Raw genomic sequence first — 26,961 nt, forward strand, 5'->3', positions numbered from 1 at the left:
GACCAACTATTGTGTGATAGGCCCAGACTCCATCATGGAGTATATCCAAATACACAGCTGTCGAGGACCGACCAAGATCCTTAACTCTACCTCCTGTTGTATGATGGGTCTGGAATCCATTGTGGAGTAAATACGAGTATTCAGCCATCGGGGTCTGAGGTAACCGACCATGATCTATGACTACCATCTATTGTATGATAGGGCTGACCTCCATCATGGAGTATATACAGCCGTTGGGGTCTGAGGTAACCGACCAGAATCCATAAGTATTGCCTATTGTACCCCACCATGGAGTATATATGACTACTAGGCGATATACCCGTGCGTTAGAGGTCCTGGAATATACAAAGTAGCCACTAAAGTTAACGGGGACCGAGGTAACCCACCAGGATCCATAACCACACCTATTATATAATAGACCCGTCTCCATCATACAGCTGCAGCACATATATACAGCTGTCAGGGACTGCGGTAACAGATCAGGATCCATAACACTCTTGGATCGGAGCCACGTTGTAATCTGTTTCATGCAAGTGTCTCGATTGTCTAATACCGTGAAGTTAACCACACATTTACATATTGGCGCGCGGCCTGGACCTCCGACATCCTGCTGCGCGCTCCTTAGAAGAGGAACAGACATAAATCAGGATTACCAGCGGGATTATTAAATTCCCTTCGTATCACATTCCACATTTGCATCGCTTGTGCATTGGGATACATTTCCATTTTACATATATTGTTAACTCTCAGCGCTGCCGTTCCCGATCTCCAGTGCGTCCGCGGGACACGTTTACTGCAGCGCTGAAGTGCAATTGTGAGAACTAATCTACAACAGCAGTCTACCTGGATGCTCTCGGAGCGCAGTTAGGCAACATTTTTGCCTTCTGTGAAAAAGTCTTTGTAATTTCGGGATCTGGCGGTTGTAGGTTGTAGGCTGCATGAAGTGGGGGTACACACCATGCTGCATTTCTGCTGATCTGTACCATGGCAACTGGCGGATATCCGCAGCAGAAAACCTGCAAAAGGTGTCTGAAACTAATTGCGTATGGTTGCATATGCGTGTGGTTTTCCACACTGGTGTTCACACATGGACAGCGTATTGTCCACGCAGGAGAAAGCACACAAGCAGGGAATGACATCAGAAAGTAGGCAACAGGGTGACATTCATCTTGGTTTTCAATCGCTCTTTTTCTCGCTCTCTCTCGCTCTTGTTCTCTGGCTCGCTCTCTCGCTCTTGTTCTCTGGCTCGCTCTCTCGCTCTTGTTCTCTGGCTCGCTCTCTCGCTCTCGTTCTCTGGCTCGCTCTCTCGCTCTCGTTCTCTGGCTCGCTCTCTCGCTCTCGGTTCTCTGGCTCGCTCTCTCGCTCTCGGTTCTCTGGCTCGCTCTCTCGCTCTCGGTTCTCTGGCTCGCTCTCTCGCTCTCGGTTCTCTGGCTCGCTCTCTCGCTCTCGGTTCTCTGGCTCGCTCTCTCGCTCTCGGTTCTCTGGCTCGCTCTCTCGCTCTCGGTTCTCTGGCTCGCTCTCTCGCTCTCGGTTCTCTGGCTCGCTCTCTCGCTCTCGGTTCTCTGGCTCGCTCTCTCGCTCTCGGTTCTCTGGCTCGCTCTCTCGCTCTCGGTTCTCTGGCTCGCTCTCTCGCTCTCGGTTCTCTGGCTCGCTCTCTCGCTCTCGGTTCTCTGGCTCGCTCTCTCGCTCTCGGTTCTCTGGCTCGCTCTCTCGCTCTCGGTTCTCTGGCTCGCTCTCTCGCTCTCGGTTCTCTGGCTCGCTCTCTCGCTCTCGGTTCTCTGGCTCGCTCTCTCGCTCTCGGTTCTCTGGCTCGCTCTCTCGCTCTCGGTTCTCTGGCTCGCTCTCTCGCTCTCGGTTCTCTGGCTCGCTCTCTTGTTTCTCTGGCTCGCTCTCTTGTTTCTCTGGCTTGCTCTCTTGTTTCTCTGGCTTGCTCTCTTGTTTCTCTGGCTTGCTCTCTTGTTTCTCTGGCTTGCTCTCTTGTTTCTCTGGCTTGCTCTCTTGTTTCTCTGGCTTGCTCTCTTGTTTCTCTGGCTTGCTCTCTTGTTTCTCTGGCTTGCTCTCTTGTTTCTCTGGCTTGCTCTCTTGTTTCTCTGGCTTGCTCTCTTGTTTCTCTGGCTTGCTCTCTTGTTTCTCTGGCTTGCTCTCTTGTTTCTCTGGCTTGCTCTCTTGTTTCTCTGGCTTGCTCTCTTGTTTCTCTGGCTTGCTCTCTCGTTTCTCTGGCTTGCTCTCTCGTTTCTCTGGCTTGCTCTCTCGTTTCTCTGGCTTGCTCTCTCGTTTCTCTGGCTTGCTCTCTCGTTTCTCTGGCTTGCTCTCTCGCTCTCTCGGTTCCTGGCTCGCCCGCTCGCTCTCTCGGTTCCTGGCTCGCCCTCTCGGTTCCTGGCTCGCCCTCTCGGTTCCTGGCTCGCCCTCTCGGTTCCTGGCTCGCCCTCTCGCTCTCTCGGTTCCTAGCTCGCCCTCTCGCCCTCTCGGTTCCTGGCTCGCCCTCTCGGTTCCTGGCTCGCCCTCTCGGTTCCTGGCTCGCCCCCTCTCGGTTCCTGGCTCGCCCCCTCTCGGTTCCTGGCTCGCCCCCTCTCGGTTCCTGGCTCGCTCTCTCGTTTCTCTGGCTCGCTCTCTCGTTTCTCTGGCTTGCTCTCTCGTTTCTCTGGCTTGCTCTCTCGTTTCTCTGGCTTGCTCTCTCGTTTCTCTGGCTTGCTCTCTCGTTTCTCTGGCTTGCTCTCTCGCTCTCTCGGTTCCTGGCTCGCTCTCTCGGTTCCTGGCTCGCCCGCTCGCTCTCTCGGTTCCTGGCTCGCCCTCTCGGTTCCTGGCTCGCCCTCTCGGTTCCTGGCTCGCCCTCTCGGTTCCTGGCTCGCCCTCTCGGTTCCTGGCTCGCCCTCTCGGTTCCTGGCTCGCCCTCTCGCTCTCTCGGTTCCTGGCTCGCCCTCTCGGTTCCTGGCTCGCCCTCTCGGTTCCTGGCTCGCCCTCTCGGTTCCTGGCTCGCCCTCTCGGTTCCTGGCTCGCCCTCTCGGTTCCTGGCTCGCCCTCTCGCTCTCTCGGTTCCTAGCTCGCCCTCTCGCCCTCTCGGTTCCTGGCTCGCCCTCTCGGTTCCTGGCTCGCCCCCTCTCGGTTCCTGGCTCGCCCCCTCTCGGTTCCTGGCTCGCCCTCTCGGTTCCTGGCTCGCTCTCTCGGTTCCTGGCTCGCTCTCTCGCTCTCTCGGTTCCTGGCTCGCTCTCTCGGTTCCTGGCTCGCCCTCTCGCCCTCTCGGTTCCTGGCTCGCCCCCTCTCGGTTCCTGGCTCGCCCCCTCTCGGTTCCTGGCTCGCCCTCTCGGTTCCTGGCTCGCTCTCTCGGTTCCTGGCTCGCTCTCTCGGTTCCTGGCTCGCTCTCTCGGTTCCTGGCTCGCCCTCTCGCTCTCTCGGTTCCTGGCTCGCCCTCTCGGTTCCTGGCTCGCCCTCTCGGTTCCTGGCTCGCCCTCTCGGTTCCTGGCTCGCCCTCTCGGTTCCTGGCTCGCCCTCTCGGTTCCTGGCTCGCCCTCTCGGTTCCTGGCTCGCCCTCTCGGTTCCTGGCTCGCCCTCTCGGTTCCTGGCTCGCTCTCTCGCTCTCTCGGTTCCTGGCTCTCTCTCTCGCTCTCTCGGTTCCTGGCTCGCTCTCTCGCTCTCTCGGTTCCTGGCTCGCTCTCTCGCTCTCTCGGTTCCTGGCTCGCTCTCTCGCTCTCTCGGTTCCTGGCTCGCTCTCTCGGTTCCTGGCTCGCTCTCTCGGTTCCTGGCTCGCTCTCTCGGTTCCTGGCTCGCTCTCTCGGTTCCTGGCTCGCTCTCTCGGTTCCTGGCTCGCCCTCTCGGTTCCTGGCTCGCCCTCTCGGTTCCTGGCTCGCCCTCTCGGTTCCTGGCTCGCCCTCTCGGTTCCTGGCTCGCCCTCTCGGTTCCTGGCTCGCCCTCTCGGTTCCTGGCTCGCCCTCTCGGTTCCTGGCTCGCCCTCTCGGTTCCTGGCTCGCCCTCTCGGTTCCTGGCTCGCTCTCTCGGTTCCTGGCTCGCTCTCTCGGTTCCTGGCTCGCTCTCTCGCTCTCTCGGTTCCTGGCTCGCTCTCTCGGTTCCTGGCTCGCTCTCTCGCTCTCTCGGTTCCTGGCTCGCTCACTCGGTTCCTGGCTCGCTCTCTCGGTTCCTGGCTCGCTCTCTCGCTCTCTCGGTTCCTGGCTCGCTCTCTCGCTCTCTCGGTTCCTGGCTCGCCCTCTCGGTTCCTGGCTCGCCCTCTCGGTTCCTGGCTCGCCCTCTCGGTTCCTGGCTCGCCCTCTCGGTTCCTGGCTCGCCCTCTCGGTTCCTGGCTCGCTCTCTCGGTTCCTGGCTCGCTCTCTCGCTCTCTCGGTTCCTGGCTCGCTCTCTCGCTCTCTCGGTTCCTGGCTCGCTCTCTCGCTCTCTCGGTTCCTGGCTCGCTCTCTCGCTCTCTCGGTTCCTGGCTCGCTCTCTCGCTCGGTTCCTGGCTCGCTCTCTCGCTTCCTGGCTCGCTCTCTCGCTTCCTGGCTCGCTCTCTCGCTTCCTGGCTCGCTCTCACGCTTCATGGCTCGCTCGCTCTCTCGCTCTCTCGGTTCCTGGCTCGCTCTCTCGGTTCCTGGCTCGCTCTCTCGGTTCCTGGCTCGCTCTCTCGGTTCCTGGCTCGCTCTCTCGGTTCCTGGCTCGCTCTCTCGCTCTCTCGGTTCCTGGCTCGCTCTCTCGGTTCCTGGCTCGCTCTCTCGGTTCCTGGCTCGCTCGCTCGCTCTCTCGGTTCCTGGCTCGCTCTCTCGGTTCCTGGCTCGCTCTCTCGGTTCCTGGCTCGCTCTCTCGGTTCCTGGCTCGCTCTCTCGGTTCCTGGCTCGCCCTCTCGGTTCCTGGCTCGCCCTCTCGGTTCCTGGCTCGCCCTCTCGGTTCCTGGCTCGCTCTCTCGGTTCCTGGCTCGCTCTCTCGGTTCCTGGCTCGCTCTCTCGGTTCCTGGCTCGCTCTCCCGCTCTCGGTTCCTGGCTCGCTCTCCCGCTCTCGGTTCCTGGCTCGCTCTCTCGCTCTCGGTTCCTGGCTCGCTCTCTCGCTCTCGGTTCCTGGCTCGCTCTCTCGCTCTCGGTTCCTGGCTCGCTCTCTCGCTCTCGGTTCCTGGCTCGCTCTCTCGGTTCCTGGCTCGCTCTCTCGCTCTCTCGGTTCCTGGCTCGCTCTCTCGCGCTCTCGGTTCTTGGCTCGTTCTCTCGCTCTCGGTTCTTGGCTCGCTCTCGGTTCCTGGCTCGCTCTCTTGCTCTCTCGGTTCCTGGCTCGCCCTCTCGGTTCCTGGCTCGCCCTCTCGGTTCCTGGCTCGCTCTCTCGGTTCCTGGCTCGCTCTCCCGCTCTCGGTTCCTGGCTCGCTCTCTCGCTCTCGGTTCCTGGCTCGCTCTCTCGCTCTCGGTTCCTGGCTCGCTCTCTCGCTCGGTTCCTGGCTCGCTCTCTCGCTCTCGGTTCCTGGCTCGCTCTCTCGCTCTCGGTTCCTGGCTCGCTCTCGGTTCTTGGCTCGTTCTCTCGCTCTCGGTTCTTGGCTCGCTCTCGGTTCTTGGCTCGCTCTCGGTTCTTGGCTCGCTCTCGGTTCTTGGCTCGCTCTCGGTTCTTGGCTCGCTCTCGGTTCTTGGCTCGCTCTCTCGGTTCCTGGCTCGCTCTCTCGGTTCCTGGCTCGCTCTCTCGGTTCCTGGCTCGCCCTCTCGGTTCCTGGCTCGCCCTCTCGGTTCCTGGCTCGCCCTCTCGGTTCCTGGCTCGCCCTCTCGGTTCCTGGCTCGCCCTCTCGGTTCCTGGCTCGCCCTCTCGGTTCCTGGCTCGCCCTCTCGGTTCCTGGCTCGCCCTCTCGGTTCCTGGCTCTCCCGCTCTCGGTTCCTGGCTCGCTCTCCCGCTCTCGGTTCCTGGCTCGCTCTCCCGCTCTCGGTTCCTGGCTCGCTCTCTCGCTCTCGGTTCCTGGCTCGCTCTCTCGCTCTCTCGGTTCCTGGCTCGCTCTCTCGGTTCCTGGCTCGCTCTCTCGCTCTCGGTTCCTGGCTCGCTCTCTCGCTCTCTCGGTTCCTGGCTCGCTCTCTCGCTCTCTCGGTTCCTGGCTCGCTCTCTCGCTCTCTCGGTTCCTGGCTCGCTCTCTCGCTCTCTCGGTTCCTGGCTCGCTCTCTCGCTCTCTCGGTTCCTGGCTCGCTCTCTCGCTCTCGGTTCCTGGCTCGCTCTCTCGCTCTCGGTTCTTGGCTCGTTCTCTCGCTCTCGGTTCTTGGCTCGCTCTCGGTTCCTGGCTCGCTCTCTCGCTCTCTCGGTTCCTGGCTCGCCCTCTCGGTTCCTGGCTCGCCCTCTCGGTTCCTGGCTCGCCCTCTCGGTTCCTGGCTCGCCCTCTCGGTTCCTGGCTCGCTCTCTCGGTTCCTGGCTCGCTCGCTCTCTCGGTTCCTGGCTCGCTCGCTCGCTCTCTCGGTTCCTGGCTCGCTCTCTCGCTCTCTCGGTTCCTGGCTCGCTCTCTCTCTCGGTTCCTGGCTCGCTCTCTCTCTCGGTTCCTGGCTCGCTCTCTCTCTCGGTTCCTGGCTCGCTCTCTCGCTCTCTCGGTTCCTGGCTCGCTCTCTCGCTCTCTCGGTTCCTGGCTCGCTCTCTCGCCCTCTCGGTTCCTGGCTCGCTCTCTCGCTCTCTCGGTTCCTGGCTCGCTCTGTCGCTCTCGGTTCCTGGCTCGCTCTGTCGCTCTCGGTTCCTGGCTCGCTCTGTCGCTCTCGGTTCCTGGCTCGCTCTGTCGCTCTCGGTTCCTGGCTCGCTCTGTCGCTCTCGGTTCCTGGCTCGCTCTGTCGCTCTCGGTTCCTGGCTCGCTCTGTCGCTCTCGGTTCCTGGCTCGCTCTGTCGCTCTCGGTTCCTGGCTCGCTCTGTCGCTCTCGGTTCCTGGCTCGCTCTGTCGCTCTCGGTTCCTGGCTCGCTCTGTCGCTCTCGGTTCCTGGCTCGCTCTGTCGCTCTCGGTTCCTGGCTCGCTCTGTCGCTCTCGGTTCCTGGCTCGCTCTGTCGCTCTCGGTTCCTGGCTCGCTCTGTCGCTCTCGGTTCCTGGCTCTCTCTCTCGCTCTCGGTTCTTGGCTCGCTCTCTCGCTCTCGGTTCTTGGCTCGCTCTCGGTTCCTGGCTCGCTCTCTCGCTCTCGGTTCCTGGCTCGCTCTCGGTTCCTGGCTCGCTCTCGGCCCCTGGCTCGCTCTCGGCCCCTGGCTGGCTCGCTCTCGGCCCCTGGCTGGCTCGCTCTCGGCCCCTGGCTGGCTCGCTCTCGGCCCCTGGCTGGCTCGCTCTCGGCCCCTGGCTGGCTCGCTCTCGGCTCCTGGCTGGCTCGCTCTCGGCCCCTGGCTGGCTCGCTCTCGGCCCCTGGCTGGCTCGCTCTCGGCCTCTGGCTCGCTCGCCCGCTATCGGTCCCTGGCTCGCTATCTGTCACTGGCTCGCTCTCTCTTTCTAATTTTCTCTCCTTCATTCTCTGTCGTTCGCTCGCGCACTCTCTCTTGTTCTCTTGCGCTCTCTTTATTCCGTTTCTATCTGATCTCTTGCAAGTGAATCTGCATCCATATGCAGTTGTAATCTTGCATGCACTGTGGATCGGACGCATCCATAGAGATCAGATACCAGACGCACTGAATCTGCGGTACAGTAGAGCATGCTGTGATTTTTCTTACGCTCACGGAATCTGCAAGTGTTAGCGAATGTTCACGCCTTTTATTCCCCTCGTATCGTCCGTGCAGACAGCGATCACGGAATCTGCAATGCAAATCCGGTTGTGTGAGACCCGCCTTGATGTGACCGGATTAACTTGTGTTGTGTGGCAGTGTCACAGGGCCACACGGCAGTCGTTGGTCATGTGACCGGTGTCATGGCCGCAGCGGTCGTGCCGCCGTCACCTGGTGTAATTATATGGTTCTTTATGTACACAACAGGTGACATCAGTCCTTATATTTGGGAACAGTTATGGGGCGAGCAGACCTCAGAGGTAATCGCTGTAACACGAGCATTCTTCGTGTATTCGCGGTATTCCAGGCGCGGTTGGGTGTGTCCCATATTCATTCCGTGCTTTCTTCCTGCAGCCGCTGTTTGCCGTCACCTTCTCCTTTTACCACTGGACTTTGTATCTGTTCTTGTGTTTTTATATCCCTTGCTGTTGGCAAATAGATGAAATTGGCGCGCAGATCCAACGCACACGGAGCGCTCTGCTTGCTGTGACTCTCTAATCAGGATGACCTGCAGGACACTGCGACTCCTGGTCTGTTTATCCACGTGAAACATCTGTATTTACTATGGCGCTGCCCTTCGCCCCACCGCGCTCCGCAGCGGTCTACGTGTGGGAATCATCTGCGGCGTTTGGAAAGCATTTCCTTATGTTGGCTGAAGATCTGCAGCCATGGAAATGCTGATAACAAGTTTACGTCTCGCTGAGGCCGCAGTCACCCAGCCGGCATTGCCATCGGAGGACTGCGTATTGCAAGACGCACAGAATGCGCACGGAAATACAATGTATTCTTTTCAATTGGTTTATTTATATGGGCGATTTTCTTTTTTTTTTTCTCCCTCTCCCGCAGCGAGGTGGAAAGATCGCAGCATGTTCGCCCCTTTACTTGTGCCACAGAATGCTCTCCAGCGCAGACTCCCTTCCCCTTAGGCCGCTCTCACACATGCGTTCACAAAACCCCGCGTTCGAAATCGCAGCATTTAGGTCGCTCTCACTCCAGCTGCTTTTTACCACGATTAGCGGGGCATCCCGAGCAATGCGCCAATCACGGTCCATCTCCACCATTGATTTCAATGGGGCTTCGCAGAGCAGCGCTCGAATGCAGCGTTTGTAACACCGCGATTTTTGAGCGCTGTCTGCTCTATTTTTCAGCATTCTTGCGTTTTTTAACGCCACCTATCACAATCGTGGGGTACGTTAAAAGGCGCTGTCAAACATGTTAAAAATGCGGCGGTTTTGAGCGGCGCTTCACTGAACGGAGTCATACGCACTAGCGATGCTGCAAGTAAAAAATGGTGGTGCGTGCTTCTTTTTTCTTTTGCATTCCTCAGAACGCATCGCTCGTTGATTTCAATGGGAGCCTAAATACGTGGCATGGCTCTCGTATGCCGTGCGATGTGCGATGCGAGGTAGCCCATTGAAATCAATAGAAGACGATTCTTGGCCCGTATGAAGACGCTGGCGATCAGCTGACCAATGAGCAAACGTTCACTTGGAAGCTCGCAGGTTAAAAAAAATATGGTGAGAGTGTATGGGGGGACTAGTGAACCTGTATGACCTGTATGAAGACCCTTTAAGGGAGCGCTGCTGTCGCTGCTCCTTCTCCGGCTCCCAGCGAGTCATGTAAGGTTTCGGTGCTCTAACAGGGTGTGATACCAGCAGCGCTGAGGGTGGGAGCTGCAGCATCTAAGGGGCGCACACTGGATTTTGGGGCAGATTTTGGCGCTAAATCCTATGGCTGCAGTCATACGCACTTCTCTGGGAGGGTCTACGGTTCGGGGTAAAAGCTTGGAAAGACCTAATTCTTCCTTCCCTTTCTGCTGTTACAAATGAAGGATCAGATAGTTGTTGGTTTTACAGCGGGGGTCTCGGAGGGGTGGGGGGTCTCGCCATCCTCACAGCAGCAGCACCTCCATGATGAATGACACGTCTATTGCTTTCTGCTGGCAGCCCATAAGTAAACCTTCTTGCTTTGCACTTTTCGATGACCAACTATTACTTTTATGATGGGGGGGGGGGGGGGATTTTGGTGAGTGAAATTTTCCATGATATTTTCTTTGTGTTTATTCTTTTTTTAGGTTTGCGAAAACGTGCTTTTTTATCATGTTTTCTCCGCTCTGCACTTCCTGTTTTTGTCCATGTGGTCTGCATTATAATCTCATTGTATTCGCATGTAAACCACGTATTTCTGCACCCCCAATAATGGTCGGCTCTTCAAGAATCACACAAGAATCGGACCGGCAGCGGTGTATATTCACACGGCCATTCTTCCAGTTGCCGTCCGATGCCGAGATGGACAGAAGAGCAGAATGGGTTAATTCACACAGGACCGATAATCCGAGTTAGAAAAATCGCTGCAGGTCCTATTTTTGTTGAACTTCTCTTCAAGAATCATCCAATATTTTCTATGGGAGTGTTACAAAAGCGCATCACAATCACACGCCATACGGTTTTTATGCCGGTCATTATGGGGACCACGTAAAAAAAAAAGAACTAGGAAGTGCAGAGCAAAAACTCTCATGAAGATACAGGGTTTCCTCAAAAATAAGACCTACCCTGATTTTTGCAGGATTTTTGGAAAGGCTTCAAATATAAGCCCCACCCCTAAAAGAGCCCTAGCTGTGTTACAAAAAAAAAGAATACATTACCTAGCTGGCTCGGTCCAGGTCCCTCCCGCCACTCTTTCCGGAGCTCCCAAGCGCTTCTTGCAGTCCTCGGCCGCACACAGAAGATCAATTCCTGATTCATAAATCCCGCCTCCAGGTAGCAATGGTTCTGATTGGTCCTCAAGCGCTGCTCAGCCAAGCAATGCAGCGCTCAGTGAACCATTGCGAGATTTATGAATCCCATAACCAAGAAGTGGTCTTCTGTAGGCGGCCGAGGTCTGCAAGAAGTGCGATGGAGCTCCGGAGAGCAGCTGGAGGGACCTGGACCGAGCCTCCTAGGTAAGTAGAATAAGACATCCCCTGAAAATAAAACCTAGCACCTCTTTTGGGGCAAAAAGTAATATAAGACAGGGTCTGTTTTGGGAGGGGACGATAGCATGAAAACGGTACGTTTTTTACTGACCAATCGTACTCGCCCGTGTGAACAACCCGGACTATTTTGAATTAACCCATTTAAATGAACCGGTCTTTTCCCGTACGAGTTCCGTCCATCTCAGAATTAGACAGACGTTACTCATGTAAGCTTTAATGACACATCTCTATTGCTCTCTGCTATCATCCCATAAGTAATCTTGCTGACACGGCCCCCACAATGGCTGTCCCTACCTGTTGTGTAGCATTAATGACCCTCTCCTCTCTCCATCAGTCAGCATTGACGACGTTGAAGATGTGCGTCTGGGTCACGAGACAGAAGGCTTGAAGAGGTTCGCCGGCGACGTCCCCAGCGACCGCTGTTTCTCCATCATCTTTAAGGGTCACCGAAAGAACCTGGACCTGATCGCCAGCTCTAATGAGGAAGCGTCTCGCTGGACCGGAGGGTTAAATAAGATAATGAGTAACAGCCGGTCCATGAGCCAGAAGCAGAAGCTGCAGCAGTATCCTCACCCCGTGTCTAATAGGAAGGGCATACTGTAAACTATTATCATGGTGGACCGTCATGTATCAAGGAGCAGCTCCAGCAGGTGGCATCTGTAGTTCTAAGCCTTAGACCCCCGGCATGTCGTATTGTCCGTAAGCTCCTAGAGTCCTCGGCGGGTTTGACCAGAATGTCCATTTCATTTGTATAACCAACTGTGGCAAATTCTTTCCTTTACATTGTCTGAGGTGTTCTCTCCCATGGCCGGCTTTAGCCACGTGTGACCCATGTGGTCGAACAGGGCACCAGCAACCAGCTTGTAGGGGGCACCATGCGGATGTAGGATGCGGGCAATCACTCCCCTTGGGTCCGTCCAGCCAGATGAACTTTTTCTAATGCAGCAGTGTCTTGTGAACCTACATGAATCATTCTGTTCATATCGGATGATCCGAGGTGCTGTTGTCAGCCAATCAGCTCCTCACAACACAATTGCTTAGGTCTGCTATTATATGTTATGAGCTTGGTTCTGGTGCTGTATTTATGTTAGGAACTTGGTTCTGGTTCTGTATCTATATACTGAGCTTGGTTCTGGTGCTGTATTTATGTTAGGAGCTTGGTTCTGGTGCTGGATTTATGTTAGGAGCTTGATTCGGGTTCTGTATCTATGTACTGAGCTTGGTTCTACTGCTGTGTTTATGTTAGGAGCTTGGTTCTAGTGCTGTATTTGTTAGGAGCTTGGTTCCGGTGCTGTATTTGTTAGGAGCTTGGTTCCGGTGCTGTATCTATGTTAGGAGCTTGGTTCCGGTGCTGTATCTATGTTAGGAGCTTGGTTCCGGTGCTGTATCTATGTTAGGAGCTTGGTTCCGGTGCTGTATCTATGTTAGGAGCTTGGTTGCGGTGCTGTATCTATGTTAGGAGTTTGGGTCTGGTGCTGTATCTCTGGTCGGAGTTTGGGTCTGGTGCTGTATCTCTGGTCGGAGTTTGGGTCTGGTGCTGTATCTCTGGTCGGAGTTTGGGTCTGGTGCTGTATCTCTGGTCGGAGTTTGGGTCTGGTGCTGTATTTATGTTAGGAGCTTGGGTCTGGTGCTGTATCTATGTTAGGAGCTTGGGTCTGGTGCTGTATCTATGTTAGGAGCTTGGGTCTGGTGCTGTATCTATGTTAGGAGCTTGGGTCTGGTGCTGTATCTATGGTCGGAGCTTGGGTCTGGTGCTGTATCTATGGTCGGAGCTTGGGTCTGGTGCTGTATCTATGGTCGGAGCTTGGGTCTGGTGCTGTATCTGTGGTCGGAGCTTGGGTCTGGTGCTGTATCTGTGGTCGGAGCTTGGGTCTGGTGCTGTATCTGTGGTCGGAGCTTGGGTCTGGTGCTGTATCTGTGGTCGGAGCTTGGGTCTGGTGCTGTATCTGTGGTCGGAGCTTGGGTCTGGTGCTGTATCTGTGGTCGGAGCTTGGGTCTGGTGCTGTATCTGTGGTCGGAGCTTGGGTCTGGTGCTGTATCTGTGGTCGGAGCTTGGGTCTGGTGCTGTATCTGTGGTCGGAGCTTGGGTCTGGTGCTGTATCTGTGGTCGGAGCTTGGGTCTGGTGCTGTATCTGTGGTCGGAGCTTGGGTCTGGTGCTGTATCTGTGGTCGGAGCTTGGGTCTGGTGCTGTATCTGTGGTCGGAGCTTGGGTCTGGTGCTGTATCTGTGGTCGGAGCTTGGGTCTGGTGCTGTATCTGTGGTCGGAGCTTGGGTCTGGTGCTGTATCTGTGGTCGGAGCTTGGGTCTGGTGCTGTATCTGTGGTCGGAGCTTGGGTCTGGTGCTGTATCTGTGGTCGGAGCTTGGGTCTGGTGCTGTATCTGTGGTCGGAGCTTGGGTCTGGTGCTGTATCTATGGTCGGAGCTTGGGTCTGGTGCTGTATCTATGGTCGGAGCTTGGGTCTGGTGCTGTATCTATGGTCGGAGCTTGGGTCTGGTGCTGTATCTGTGGTGGGAGCTTGGGTCTGGTGCTGTATCTGTGGTCGGAGCTTGGGTCTGGTGCTGTATCTGTGGTCGGAGCTTGGGTCTGGTGCTGTATCTGTGGTCGGAGCTTGGGTCTGGTGCTGTATCTGTGGTCGGAGCTTGGGTCTGGTGCTGTATCTGTGGTCGGAGCTTGGGTCTGGTGCTGTATCTGTGGTCGGAGCTTGGGTCTGGTGCTGTATCTGTGGTCGGAGCTTGGGTCTGGTGCTGTATCTGTGGTCGGAGCTTGGGTCTGGTGCTGTATCTGTGGTCGGAGCTTGGGTCTGGTGCTGTATCTGTGGTCGGAGCTTGGGTCTGGTGCTGTATCTGTGGTCGGAGCTTGGGTCTGGTGCTGTATCTGTGGTCGGAGCTTGGGTCTGGTGCTGTATCTGTGGTCGGAGCTTGGGTCTGGTGCTGTATCTGTGGTCGGAGCTTGGGTCTGGTGCTGTATCTGTGGTCGGAGCTTGGGTCTGGTGCTGTATCTGTGGTCGGAGCTTGGGTCTGGTGCTGTATCTGTGGTCGGAGCTTGGGTCTGGTGCTGTATTTATTCACTGAGCTGTTATTGAACTTTGTGTAGTTTATTATTTTCTTTGGAGCAGGGGAGGGAGCATCAAAAAAAATCTGCACACAGAATTACACTAGCGGCTATTAGCTTCTGGCTGGGTGGACTTTAATAAAAGGTTGTCAGAGTTCACTGTTTTGTTACAACTACTGTAGCTTCCCCATGCCCGAATGTAATAAAGTAGCTGATTATCTCCCAGGAAGCCCCCCGTGGACAGGTTGGGGTCTCCTCTCCGACGTGTTGTTTACAGACTGCAGTAGCCTGTGTGCCGGACGCTGCTGCAGCCAATGAGCTATGAGCTGGACCACTGAGCGGATCTCCTGCACTCAGGCTGCTCTAGCCTTTCAATCATTACTTCAGATTAGAGACCCGGACCTGCCGGCGGGGGTCTTGGGGGGGGGGGGGGGGAACGGAGGCGAGTATGAGCTGCTTTATTATTTTGGGGCATGGGGGAGTTAGTTTCAACGAAATAATTGAACTTGGACAACCCCCAACTCTTCACCCCTGAGACGTTGTGAAATGACCCCCCAGTTGGAGCCTCCTGTCCCTTCATTCTGAGGAAACTCATTAGAGATGTTTTATGTTTATTAGTCTCCTGAGTTCTGCAGGATTCATGCCCGAGCCGCCAGCGACGCTCCCGTGCCCCACGCTGGCCGGCCGCCCTTCTGACGGGTACAGGTGTATACAGACGTGTACAGAGCCCGGGCGTCTGCTCTACAGCTTGGAGTAATGACAATACAATTATAGCTAATTTTGTGTATCTGTCTATAAATGGGCAGTCGTGTATTGCGGTGTATTATGGAGACGGCTCTCCTCCGTGCATTCTACGGCACGCATGTTCTTAATTACAGGGAACCCGAAGCACAGGGCGTCAGTCTGAGGATAAAAATATGTCTGAAGACGTCTCCTGCTGCTGCCATCTTGTAATTACCGGCTGGCGTGTTGTGAAGTGGCACGGTCCGGCACCAGCAGATCCTATTGCACCAACCTTTCTGTGGTGTTTGGCGCGCTACCATTTACTACCTGACTGTATTTGGGTAGAGGCAGCGTTCACATCGGGAGTCTTCATACTGAGGAGTCCCGTTATTGTGGCCCTATTGCTGATTTTGCTATAATGGACAGAAGGAGCAACGATTTTTGGGGGATTTTCATCTCCACTTTTCAAAAGCCATAACTTTTTGTTCCCCCCCCCCCCCCCCCCGTCGATTCAGCCATATGAGGGCTTGTTTTTTTCTGTGATGAACTATAGTTTTTATTGGTACCACTTTTGATCGCTGTCCTCATGTACCCTCATGGCATGTAGAGGGTTAACAGTGGGGGTTGCTGTCCTCATGTACCCTCGTGGCATGTAGGGGGTTAACAGTGGGGGTCGCTGTCCTCATGTACCCTCGTGGCATGTAGGGGGTTAACAGTGGGGGTCGCTGTCCTCATGTACCCTCGTGGCATGTAGGGGGTTAACAGTGGGGGTCGCTGTCCTCATGTACCCTCGTGGCATGTAGGGGGTTAACAGTGGGGGTCGCTGTCCTCATGTACCCTCGTGGCATGTAGGGGGTTAACAGTGGGGGTCGCTGTCCTCATGTACCCTCGTGGCATGTAGGGGGTTAACAGTGGGGGTCGCTGTCCTCATGTACCCTCGTGGCATGTAGGGGGTTAACAGTGGGGGTCGCTGTCCTCATGTACCCTCGTGGCATGTAGGGGGTTAACAGTGGGGGTCGCTGTCCTCATGTACCATCATGGCATGTAGGGGGTTAACAGTGGGGGTCGCTGTCCTCATGTACCCTCGTGGCATGTAGGGGGTTAACAGTGGGGGTCGCTGTCCTCATGTACCCTCGTGGCATGTAGGGGGTTAACAGTGGGGGTCGCTGTCCTCATGTACCCTCGTGGCATGTAGGGGGTTAACAGTGGGGGTCGCTGTCCTCCTGTACCATCATGGCATGTAGGGGGTTAACAGTGGGGGTCGCTGTCCTCATGTACCCTCGTGGCATGTAGGGGGTTAACAGTGGGGGTCGCTGTCCTCATGTACCCTCGTGGCATGTAGGGGGTTAACAGTGGGGGTCGCTGTCCTCATGTACCCTCGTGGCATGTAGGGGGTTAACAGTGGGGGTCGCTGTCATCATTTACCCTCACTGTTGCAGCGGGAGGCTGGCTAACAGTAATAGCCGACTCCCGCTGTGGGATGGCACGGGCTCACTTCTGATCTTGCGCCATCCACATGATGTAAGGTTTTGTCCGGTCGCGTTAAGTACTATGCTGCCATGACGTAAGCTTAGTCCTGTGGCGTTGAGGGGTTAACGAGTTGGGGTGGTAGTAACCTGGACGTTGCGATCTGCAGACGGAGATTGCCACAATGTATCCTCGTGTCGCTGTAGGTGCAGCATCCTGCTGTTAGAATGCCTCTTTGGCGTCCGTTCACACGCAGCGGATTGTGATGCTGATCCGCACCAGATAGGTTTTTGGACACATATGCACAGCAGATTTCATACTTTTAATTCAAAGGGTGAAATCTGCTGCCCATCCGCATTAAAATCTGCCGCTATGATGCGGTTTGCGACACACGTTTTGGTGAGGATTTTCCCCCGCAGAAAATCCGTACTAATTCTGCTATGTGTGAATGTAACCCTATAATGGCCGAAGAACTACAGTGCAGCGAGCTGAATGTTCATAATCTGCTGCCTGCCACCACCACTAGGGGGCATGCAATCACAGGGTAGTTTCTGCTTCTCTTATGTGCATAAATTTACCGTGGAGGCAGAAGCCGCAGCTGACCACTCTCGGGCTGGCAGCTGACCACTCTCGGGCTGGCAGCTGACCACTCTCGGGCTGGCAGCTGACCACTCTCGGGCTGGCAGCTGACCACTCTCGGGCTGGCAGCTGACCACTCTCGGGCTGGCAGCTGACAACTCTCGGGCTGGCTTCACACGGGCGGAATTGAGAACCTGAGACTACAAAAATCTCATTCACATGCTGCCGCAGAAACTGACATGCGGCGCGGAATTCAGACCCGCGACCTGTCAATTGTATCGCTGTTCTCTCTATGGGGAGAGATTTCGGCAGCGGAATACAGGCGGAAAGAAACCTCCCGCTGCGGACATTCTGCAAGATTCCGTCCCGTTGGAACCCAGTAATTACCAGTAATGAGGAGGGATCTAGGAAGCCCAATTATATTGTTACCGGACTGAAGGGGATCAAACTATTATGGATCACAAAATTGTCCATTCAGATCCATGGAATCCCATAGAAATGCAGAAAATACGCAGTTGCGTGCCAATACACTGGTTTTACGCATGTTGCCTGGAGACAGTTATTACAAAGTCAACATGTGTGTAAAAAACTGCATATGCACAAGAAATGCACTAAATACGCACATACACATGCAGTGATCATGTATCCTCTGAATCGGTTATCGCTAGCAGATCGGTGATAGTCTGCCACCCGGGACCCGCAGGGATCAGCTGGTTTCCCAGGCTGGTGTCTTTGTGGACTGAGTTGTTTTGCTGCAAGAAGAAGACAGCTCTGTACATTGCATAGTGGTACAGATTGGTACTGCAGGCTGAGTTCTATTGCAGTGATTGGGACTCGGTCAGCTCTACCATTCCAGGCCACTGTATGGCGCTGTCTGCCTTCTGCAGCAAAACCACTCAGGAACAGATCACCAAAGGGTCCTGGCGGCAGACCCCCACTGATCTGCTATCGATGACCTATCCTGAGGACTATGGGATAACCCCTTTAGCATCACTTGTGCCAAAGACCATAATAGGAGAAAAACGGATAACAGACTAACGTAAAATACTGCAGGTACACACAATAGCGCTCGTTACACGCACATACACACGCAGTGATATCGGGGTGAATGAGCCCCACTACTGTGACGGTCCTTAATACTGGGACTAGCTGGATCCACACGTGTCTGCGGAAAGCCGATAAGAACAAGGACAACAAAATGAGCTTTAAAGAGCTGAAGCGCTTTCTGCAAGAAGTGAACATCGAGACCGACGATAACTACGCCAAGCAGATCTTCCAGGTAAGAGGAGACGGAGAACCTGGAATGTTTACTTGTGTAACGCCCAATGGCGGCTGGTGCGATGATGGGCATGATGGGTGGCTCTACCTCTCGTTCGCCTGATGATGGAGATGTACGACCCACCATTATGTGTGATGATTATGCCTTGAGCGCCCCATTATATATCATATGCCACCAATAGATGAATCCAGCGCCATCTTTCTTATCTTGGTCAGTGGTGCAAATTCTGCAAAAATCCGTTTTTTTGCACTTCTTCCCACGTGGCATGTAAGTCACTCTTGGGCATTTTAATGGGCAGTTCCACAGTCCAACTTGTTCAGGACTCGCTCCCCTTCCTTGAGCTGATGATATCAGTTAGCAGCCTGGCGGTGTGGTTAGCGTTTGGAAGAAGAGTGATTCCCGGACAAGTTGGCCCGTCGGACCGCCCAGAAGTCATTTTACAAGCTTTATCGCCCCAGAAGACTGAGATTGCTGCTACATGTAGTCCTCTGTGAGGCTTTACACGGTCAGATAGCCGGAATACACCAGCAAAATGAGTTGGATTGTCAAAGCATAAAATGCCATCCTTAAATGGGTTGTGCCAACACGAGCAGACGAAGCCTGGGGCGAACAGCTGATTCTGCCAAGTCATACCATTCCTGAGCAGTGGCCGCTACAGGGGCATATATCGGTTTTCCTCGAAAATAAGATCTTGTCTTATATTAATTTTTACCCCAAAAGAAGAGGCGCTAGGTCTAATTTTCAGGGGATGTCTTATATTTACCCAGCAGGCTCAGTCTGTGTCCCTCCCGCTGCTCTTTGGTGCTCCGCTGGGCGTCCTGCAGTCCTCGGCCGCCCACAGAAGATCGCTTTCTGGTTATGGGATTCATAAATCCCGCCTCCAAGAAGTGATGGCTCTGATTGGATCTTGCGCGCTGCTCAACCAATCAATGCAGGGCTGGATGAACTACTCACAGCCATCGCATTGATTTATCTAGTGCTGCATTAATTAGTTCTGGAGTACTGCTCAGCCAATCAGAGCCATTGCTTTTATGGAGGTGGGATTTATGAATCCCATAACCAGGACGCGATCTTCTGTGGGCGGCCGAGGACTGCAGGGAAGCCTGCAGGAGCTTCGGAGTGCATCGGGAGGGACACGGACTGAGCCTGCTAGGTAATGTATTGCTTTTTTAATGTAACGCAGCTGGGGCTTATTTTTGGGCTAGGGCTTATATTTAAGCCTCCCAAAAATTCTGAAAGATCAGGGTAGGGCTTATTTTCAGTGTGTCTTTTTTCAGGGAAACTGGGTAGTATTACAGGAGGGTCATTCATGTGATTGTCAGTCTTGTAATACCAAGCTGGCAGAAGGTCCGCTAGAATGGGAGCTCTTTGCTCTCTGCCGGATGGTGATCTTTGCACGATCACTTCTAAATATTCCTGGACCGGTAATTGGTTTTCTCTACAACTCTTTTGTCTTTTCGCTGATTGAGTTGTCTGATGTTTTTCAGCAATGTGACCGGTCGAAGACTGGATCCCTGGAGGACGACGAAATAGAAGAGTTCTACAAGATCCTGACGACGCGGGAAGAGATCGATGTCATATTTTCTACATATAAGGACAGCGAGAATTTCATGTCTGCCGGGAACTTCCACAAGTTCCTGAAGGAAGAGCAGCAGGAAAATGTGACCTTAGACCATGCAAAGTCACTGATAGCAAAGTACGAGCCCAGTGAGGAAGGTAGGCCACTGCCGTCATCAGGCTTCTGTCTCTGATCTCTTCCTCTGCGGCTGCTACTTGGCTTATGCAGAAGGCACTCGGTGGCCTCCTTCTGCTACGATGGTGGCAGATCCTCCAGGAAGTCACCGACCGTCATCTGCAGGAGATTCATAGGCCGTACGGCCAGGACTTTCTTTACTTCAGCCATAGCAGCGGGCCCACAGAACCTAGAGAGACGCGGAGCGTGGATTCCTGCTTCTCACATGTTCCTCTTCAGCTTTACAATTGGGTTTTCCTCTCTATCTTGCAGGAGACAACAGAAAAGGTAGGGAGTAAAATAACAATAGTGTGCTGGAATAAGAAGGCGTAGAGGCACCGCATGGTGCGCCGTACTATTATATAGTGCATTCATGCCATCCTGTTCAAGCGCACTATCCTTATATCATTCTAGGACACCGGTACGGAGATATCGCGCTGGAGACGGTTTTCTGACTTCAGCCTGTAGAATCCTGAAGGTTTTTTTTCCAGTCAAATACTATGGATGACCTATCATCAGGAAAAGTCATCAATAGCTGATCAGCCGGGGCCATCGCTCGGGACCCTGACCGATCAGCTGAGCGGTCACATGCTTTCAGCACCGCTAATACACAGAGGTCGGAGCGGAAGCCTGTGCCGGCTCAGCTGATCAGTCGAGGTCCCAAGACATGGCCCCCAGCCGACCAGCTATTGATGACCTATCCTGATGATAGGTCATCATTAGTATTTCTCTGGAAAACCCCTTCCATCCATTTTGCATTCTAACCGCATGCGGACGTGTTTTACAAGCTCATGAAACATCTTCCTCCTTTTTCCTTTTTTTTACATATTCGGTGCAACAAATGTGGTAATAAATCCTAGTAAACAGGTAATAAAACGACTGATGAGAACACGAATCCAGAAACGTTTGCGTTGTCCCTACATGGAGCGCTGTAACCCCTTCATGTGGAAACCCCCATAACTTGCTGCCAAATAATCTGGGATCTGCTGGCTGGACGCAGCGGCCATGACTCTTCTATGGGCTCATTCACACGGGACGTCCACTGCCGGTTGTAGTGCTGCTCTGTGAATCTAGACATGTATTCGCAGTACGTTTCACTTTGATCATTTGAAGAGATCAAATCCAGGATGAAAATCTATAAAATAGATCAACATGATGAGGATTTCACATCTGACTTTTTTCCGTAGGCCTCGTGTCCACGGGCGAACGGATTCCACATGTGGGAGCCCTCTGCGGAATCCCACCCTGCCCACGGCTGAGGACACTGGGGGATGTCTACCTACCCGTCCAGGTCCTCTGCTGGTCTTCTCTCTTCTTCACTGCGGATGTGTGTGGGAGCGCACATGCGCAGTGGAGGGTTTTTTTCTTTTTTAAACTCCTGCATATCTTGGAATCCGCAATTCACTCACGGACGGACCGCGGATCAGACGGCTTCCATTGACTTCAATGTAAGCTGTTCATGCAGGATCCGCACTGAAACGGGGCACGCTGTGATATGTTTTCGGACCAATAGGGCTGCACATTAAATCTGCATGCTATATTGCATTTGCGGACGCCCATGTTTCCCTATGGGCGGCTTGATTTGCAGATCTTACGCAGATTCCGCAAATCAGGTCCGCCCCGGACATTGGGCTTTAAGGTGTAAATGCAATTTCATGAAATCTCATCCCCTCCGCTTCTGCTGACGTCTTGGTTGTTCTCCATTGCAGGTAAAAAGAAGCCGGCTATGACCAAAGATGGCTTCCTCATCTATCTGCTGTCTGACGATGGCAACGTATTCAATCCGAGCCACAGCAAAGTGTACCAGGACATGAAGCAGCCGCTAAGTCACTACTTCATCTCCTCCTCGCACAACACTTACCTGATGGAAGACCAGCTGAAGGGCCCGAGCAGCACTGAAGCTTATATCCGGTAAGCCCCCTCCAACCTGCCGATGCTCTGCGGACTTCAGGTTGCAGAGCAGTTGCTCCTCTGCACGATCTGAAGTATTCATAAAGGTGATTGGAGTCGCTGTTTGTGCAATACTCTTATATTTTCAAGTATCTCGCAGTGTTCTATTCATCGCAGCCCATTCGCTCTGCTGGTAGAGAGCCGGCAGGGATCCCGTACGGGTTGCAATTGGCAGTATGCATGCCCGGGATTCTGATGTCACAGACATGTGCAGTGTGACTTTTTTTTCAAATTCCCCGCTCTGCAGAGCGGCCTGCGTATTCAAATACTACCCCTGCGCAATGCCTGTGAATGGACAGCATTTCTATGATATGCGTGGAAATAGAGCATGCTGCGATTTATTTCTCCTGCGTATCATATGCAGGTGTGAATGGAAGAATGAAAGTCCATGGACTTATATTGCCTCCATTCACCGCGTGTTACACACGGGAGATACGCAGTGACGATACGCCTGTGTGAATGAGCCCCTAAAGGGAACCGGCCAGGAGATTAATGAGCCCCAACCACGGGCAGCATAATATATCGTCAGGATGCGCAGCTACGTATGTGTTCCAGAGAAAATATACAGTAAAAGTGGCTCAGTCATGGGGAGTAGAGGCATCTAGGTAGCTCCCCGATGGCTGCTACAACCCGACTCAGTTGGATTGACAGTTCTTTCCCTATTTATTAAGAGAAGTCATCAGTGAGCTGACCGGATGTCTTTCCTCCTTGTTTCCACTTGCCTTCAATTTAACCCTTTGCAATCTAATATTGGATTCAGGGTTTCCTAGGGGTTTTCTCTTTCTGCCATTATACAATGGCGCCATCTGCTGGCTAGAGCCAGTACTTCGGTATGGGGCATTCTGGAGAGGCCCCCCGACAACAGAGCGGCCAGTAATATACAGTAAGCAGGGGCGTAACTATAGGGGAAGCAGCGGATGTGGTTGCATCCGGGCCCATAAGCCTTAGGGGGCCCATAAGGCCTTTCTTCTCCATATAGGGAACCCAGTACTATGAATAAAACATTATAATTAGGGGCCCTGTTACAAATTTTGCATTCGGACCCAGGAGCTTTAAGTTGCTTCTCTGACAGTAAGAATACCCTGCTGGACGTCTTCCGACATTGGAGCTGTACAGCCTTCAACTAGAATGTCTGAAGACGTCACACAGTGGATTGAAAAGAGTTAAATTGTCCTGTCTGAAACACCGCTGCTTGTAACGAGGGGTCTGCAGATATCTGCTGCAGCCTGAGGTTTGGACACTATGAATGCTCCTGACAGGTTCCTCTAAGGCATCGTTGAGATCAGTGGTTTTCCCCATTGTAGTTGTGATATATATAAGGGGTAACGCTCGTCTCCGTTATTTTGAGGCTGATTGTATGTACATCCGCCCCCGTAGGGCACCGAACGAGCATTGGGATTACAATGACACGTACACAAAGGATCGCATTCCCATAATGCATGAATGATTTCAGCCCTTCTGTTCCCCATCCAGGGCTCTTAGTAAAGGCTGTCGCTGTGTGGAGTTGGACTGCTGGGACGGGCCTAATGGAGAACCGGTTATCTATCATGGCTACACTCTGACCTCCAAGATCCTCTTCAAAGACGTCATAAAAACTATAAAGAACTATGCATTTAAAGTAAGTCCGGCGTCTCGGGATCCCCAGACCCCCCTGTGCCCAGTGTTTGCAGAACCCGACGGTAGAGACCTGCAGGGAAATATGATTAAATATTCTGGCATTTGGCAATTTCAGAAGAAATTCATGTGAAGTATTCTTCATGGTTCTTGTGGAATATTGCCAAAGTCGTGTCCTTTATGAGGACATCACAGAATCTTGTTGGGACTTGATTTGGCCATGAAAAAAAGCTTCCTCATACATGTTTGTTGCCGGGACCCTTTAACATTCATTGTGGTTTCTAGAGCGGTATTGTAGGTTTGTATATTATTGCCATATCTGACTCCAGCAGGGCCGGCTATGATGGCATTACATGATGGACATTGTAACCCTACTGTGATGGCATTACATGATGGACATTATAACCCCACTGTGATGGCATTACATGATGGACATTATAACCCCACTGTGATGGCATTACATGATGGACATTGTATCCCTACTGTGATGGCATTACATGATGGACATTGTATCCCTTCTGTGATGGCATTACATGATGGACATTATATCCCTACTGTGATGGCATTACATGATGGACATTGTATCCCTACTGTGATGGCATTACATGATGGACATTGTAACCCTACTGTGATGGCATTACATGATGGACATTGTATCCCTAATATAATAGCATTACATGATGGACATTGTAACCCTACTGTGATGGCATTACATGATGGACATTGTAACCCTACTGTGATGGCATTACATGATGGACATTGTAACCCTACTGTGATGGCATTACATGATGGACATTGTAACCCTACTGTGATGGCATTACATGATGGACATTGTATCCCTACTGTGATGGCATTACATGATGGACATTGTAACCCTACTGTGATGGCATTACATGATGGACATTGTATCCCTACTGTGATGGGATTACATGATGGACATTGTATCCCTACTGTGATGGCATTACATGATGGACATTGTAACCCTACTGTGATGGCATTACATGATGGACATTGTATCCCTATTATAATAGCATTACATGATGGACATTGTAACCCTACTGTGATGGCATTACATGATGGACATTGTAACCCTACTGTGATGGCATTACATGATGGACATTGTAACCCTACTGTGATGGCATTACATGATGGACATTATAACCCCACTGTGATGGCATTACATGATGGACATTGTAACCCTACTGTGATGGCATTACATGATGGACATTGTATCCCTACTGTGATAGCATTACATGATGGACATTATATCCCTACTGTGATGGCATTACATGATGGACATTGTAACCTTACTGTGATGGCACTACATGATGGACATTGTATCCCTACTCTGATGGCATTACATGATGGACATTGTATCCCTACTGTGATGGCATTACATGATGGACATTGTAACCCTACTGTGATGGCATTACATGATGGACATTGTAACCCTACTCTGATGGCATTACATGATGGACATTGTATCCCTACTGTGATGGCATTACATGATGGACATTGTAACCCCACTGTGATGGCATTACATGATGGACATTATAACCCTACTGTGATAGCATTACATGATGGACATTATAACCCCACTGTGATGGCATTACATGATGGACATTGTATCCCTACTGTGATGGCATTACATGATGGGACATTATAACCCCACTGTGATGGCATTACATGATGGACATTGTAACCCTACTGTGATGGCACTACACGATGGACATTGTAACCCTACTGTGATGGCATTACATGATGGATATTGTATCCCTACTGTGATGGGATTACATGATAGACATTGTAACCGTACTGTGATGGCATTACATGATGGGACATTATAACCCCACTGTGATGGCATTACATGATGGGACATTATAACCCCACTGTGATGGCATTACATGATGGACATTGTAACCCTACTGTGATGGCATTACATGATGGGACATTGTAACCCTACTGTGATAGCATTACATGATGGACATTGTATCACTTCTGTGATGGCATTACATGATGGACATTGTAACCCTACTGTGATGGCATTACATGATGGACATTGTAACCCTACTGTGATGGCATTACATGATGGACATTGTAACCCTACTGTGATGGCATTACATGATGGACATTGTAACCCTACTGTGATGGCATTACATGATGGGACATTGTAACCCTACTGTGATAGCATTACATGATGGACATTGTATCCCTTCTGTGATGGCATTACATGATGGACATTGTAACCCTACTGTGATAGCATTACATGATGGACATTGTATCCCTTCTGTGATGGCATTACATGATGGACATTGTAACCCTACTGTGATGGCATTACATGATAGACATTGTAACCCTACTGTGATGGCATTACATGATGGACATTGTATCCCTTCTGTGATGGCATTACATGATGGACATTGTATCCCTTCTGTGATGGCATTACATGATGGACATTGTATCCCTTCTGTGATGGCATTACATGATGGACATTGTATCCCTACTGTGATGGCATTACATGATGGACATTGTAACCCTACTGTGATGGCATTACATGATGGACATTGTAACCCTACTGTGATGGCATTACATGATGGACATTGTAACCCTACTGTGTTGGCATTACATGATGGACATTGTAACCCTACTGTGATGGCATTACATGATGGACATTGTATCCCTACTGTGATGGGATTACATGATGGACATTGTATCCCTACTGTGATGGCATTATTTGATACTTACGGATGTAGCAAAGTGTTACTTTATACCGGTGACCTGCTGCAGCAAGTTATCTTAGCTTAAGGCCTCCTTCCCACGAGCGTGACGGGCTCCGCCGCGTAATATTCCGCTGCGAAGCCCGTCACGGCGCCCCCCAGAGCCCCTATACTTACCTGCGGGAGATAGCGTGAAATCGCTTCCCCGCCCACCGCCGCCGCGTCACCGCCCGTCACCGCCCACCGCCGCCGCGTCACCAGCCGTGTCACGTGCAAGGCCGGCCGTGTCACGTGACGCGGCGTGACGCGGCCGGCCGCGTCATATGGCGTCATATGACGCGCGGCGGTGGGCGGGAAAGCGTTTTTTCACGCTATCTCCCGCTGGTTACAGCGGGAGATAGCGTGAACGGACGGCTTCCATTGACTGCAATGGAAGCCGTCAGTGCGTACAGCCCGTCCTCACCCGCAGAAAATAGAGCATGCTGCGGGTGAGGACGGGGGAAATCGCGGTGCGTAATTCCGCGGTGGAATTACGCATCGTGAGCATTGTGCTATTAGGTTCAATAGAACCTAATAGCTGCGGGCAACGCAGCGGATTTTCGCCGCGAATTACGCGGCGGAAATCCGTTCGTGGGAAGGAGGCCTAACACAACATAAGCCATAGAAAAGGCGAGATAAAGTTGTGCCACATAATTTATTTAAAGGGGTTTTCCAGGGAGAATACTACTGATGACCAATCATCGGGTCATGTCAGCAATTGTTGATCGGCCGGGATCTGTCGCTCAGGAGCCCTACCAACCAGCTGAGCAGGCGCATGTTGTCAGCGCTGCAAATACGCAGCGGTCGGAGCAGAAGCAGCAGAAGCCTCAGCGGTGACCTCTGTGTAGTGGCCGACGTTTGTTATCGCAGGCACAGCTCTCAATGAAATTAATGCGAGCCACGCCTGCAGTTACAAGCACCGGCCACTACACAGAGGTTGGCGCAGAGACTTCCGCTGTTTCAGCCCTGACCTCTGTGTATTTGCAGCGCCGACAGCGTGCTCCCGCTCAGTCAGGGTCCCGAGCAACGGTCGCCAGCCGATTACCTATTGATGACCTGTCCTAAGGATAGGTCATCAGTAGTATTCTCCTTGGGAAACTTATTTAATGCATTAACTGTCAAGTTAAGCTTTGCTAGATACGTAAGTTTCAGCAGAGAAACCACCAGCAGAGCGGCGCAGG

The 26,961-nt window shown here is 52.8% G+C and overlaps 1 protein-coding gene across 2 annotated transcripts in view; it reads left to right on the top strand.

The window, feature by feature from the left end:
* The window catches only part of PLCD1 (phospholipase C delta 1), a 112,440-nt gene that overhangs the window by 52,891 nt on the left and 32,588 nt on the right, over window positions 1–26,961 (top strand). For both annotated transcript variants that reach the window (XM_066584643.1, XM_066584642.1), the window contains exons 3-7: window positions 10,962–11,190; window positions 17,599–17,728; window positions 19,216–19,444; window positions 21,170–21,371; window positions 22,884–23,028. In XM_066584643.1, coding sequence (XP_066440740.1) covers window positions 10,962–11,190; window positions 17,599–17,728; window positions 19,216–19,444; window positions 21,170–21,371; window positions 22,884–23,028 — 935 coding nt within the window. The remainder of the gene's footprint in view (window positions 1–10,961; window positions 11,191–17,598; window positions 17,729–19,215; window positions 19,445–21,169; window positions 21,372–22,883; window positions 23,029–26,961) is intronic.

The sequence above is a fragment of the Eleutherodactylus coqui genome, chromosome 12, assembly GCF_035609145.1.
Source record: "Eleutherodactylus coqui strain aEleCoq1 chromosome 12, aEleCoq1.hap1, whole genome shotgun sequence".
Taxonomy (NCBI): Eukaryota; Metazoa; Chordata; class Amphibia; order Anura; family Eleutherodactylidae; genus Eleutherodactylus; species Eleutherodactylus coqui.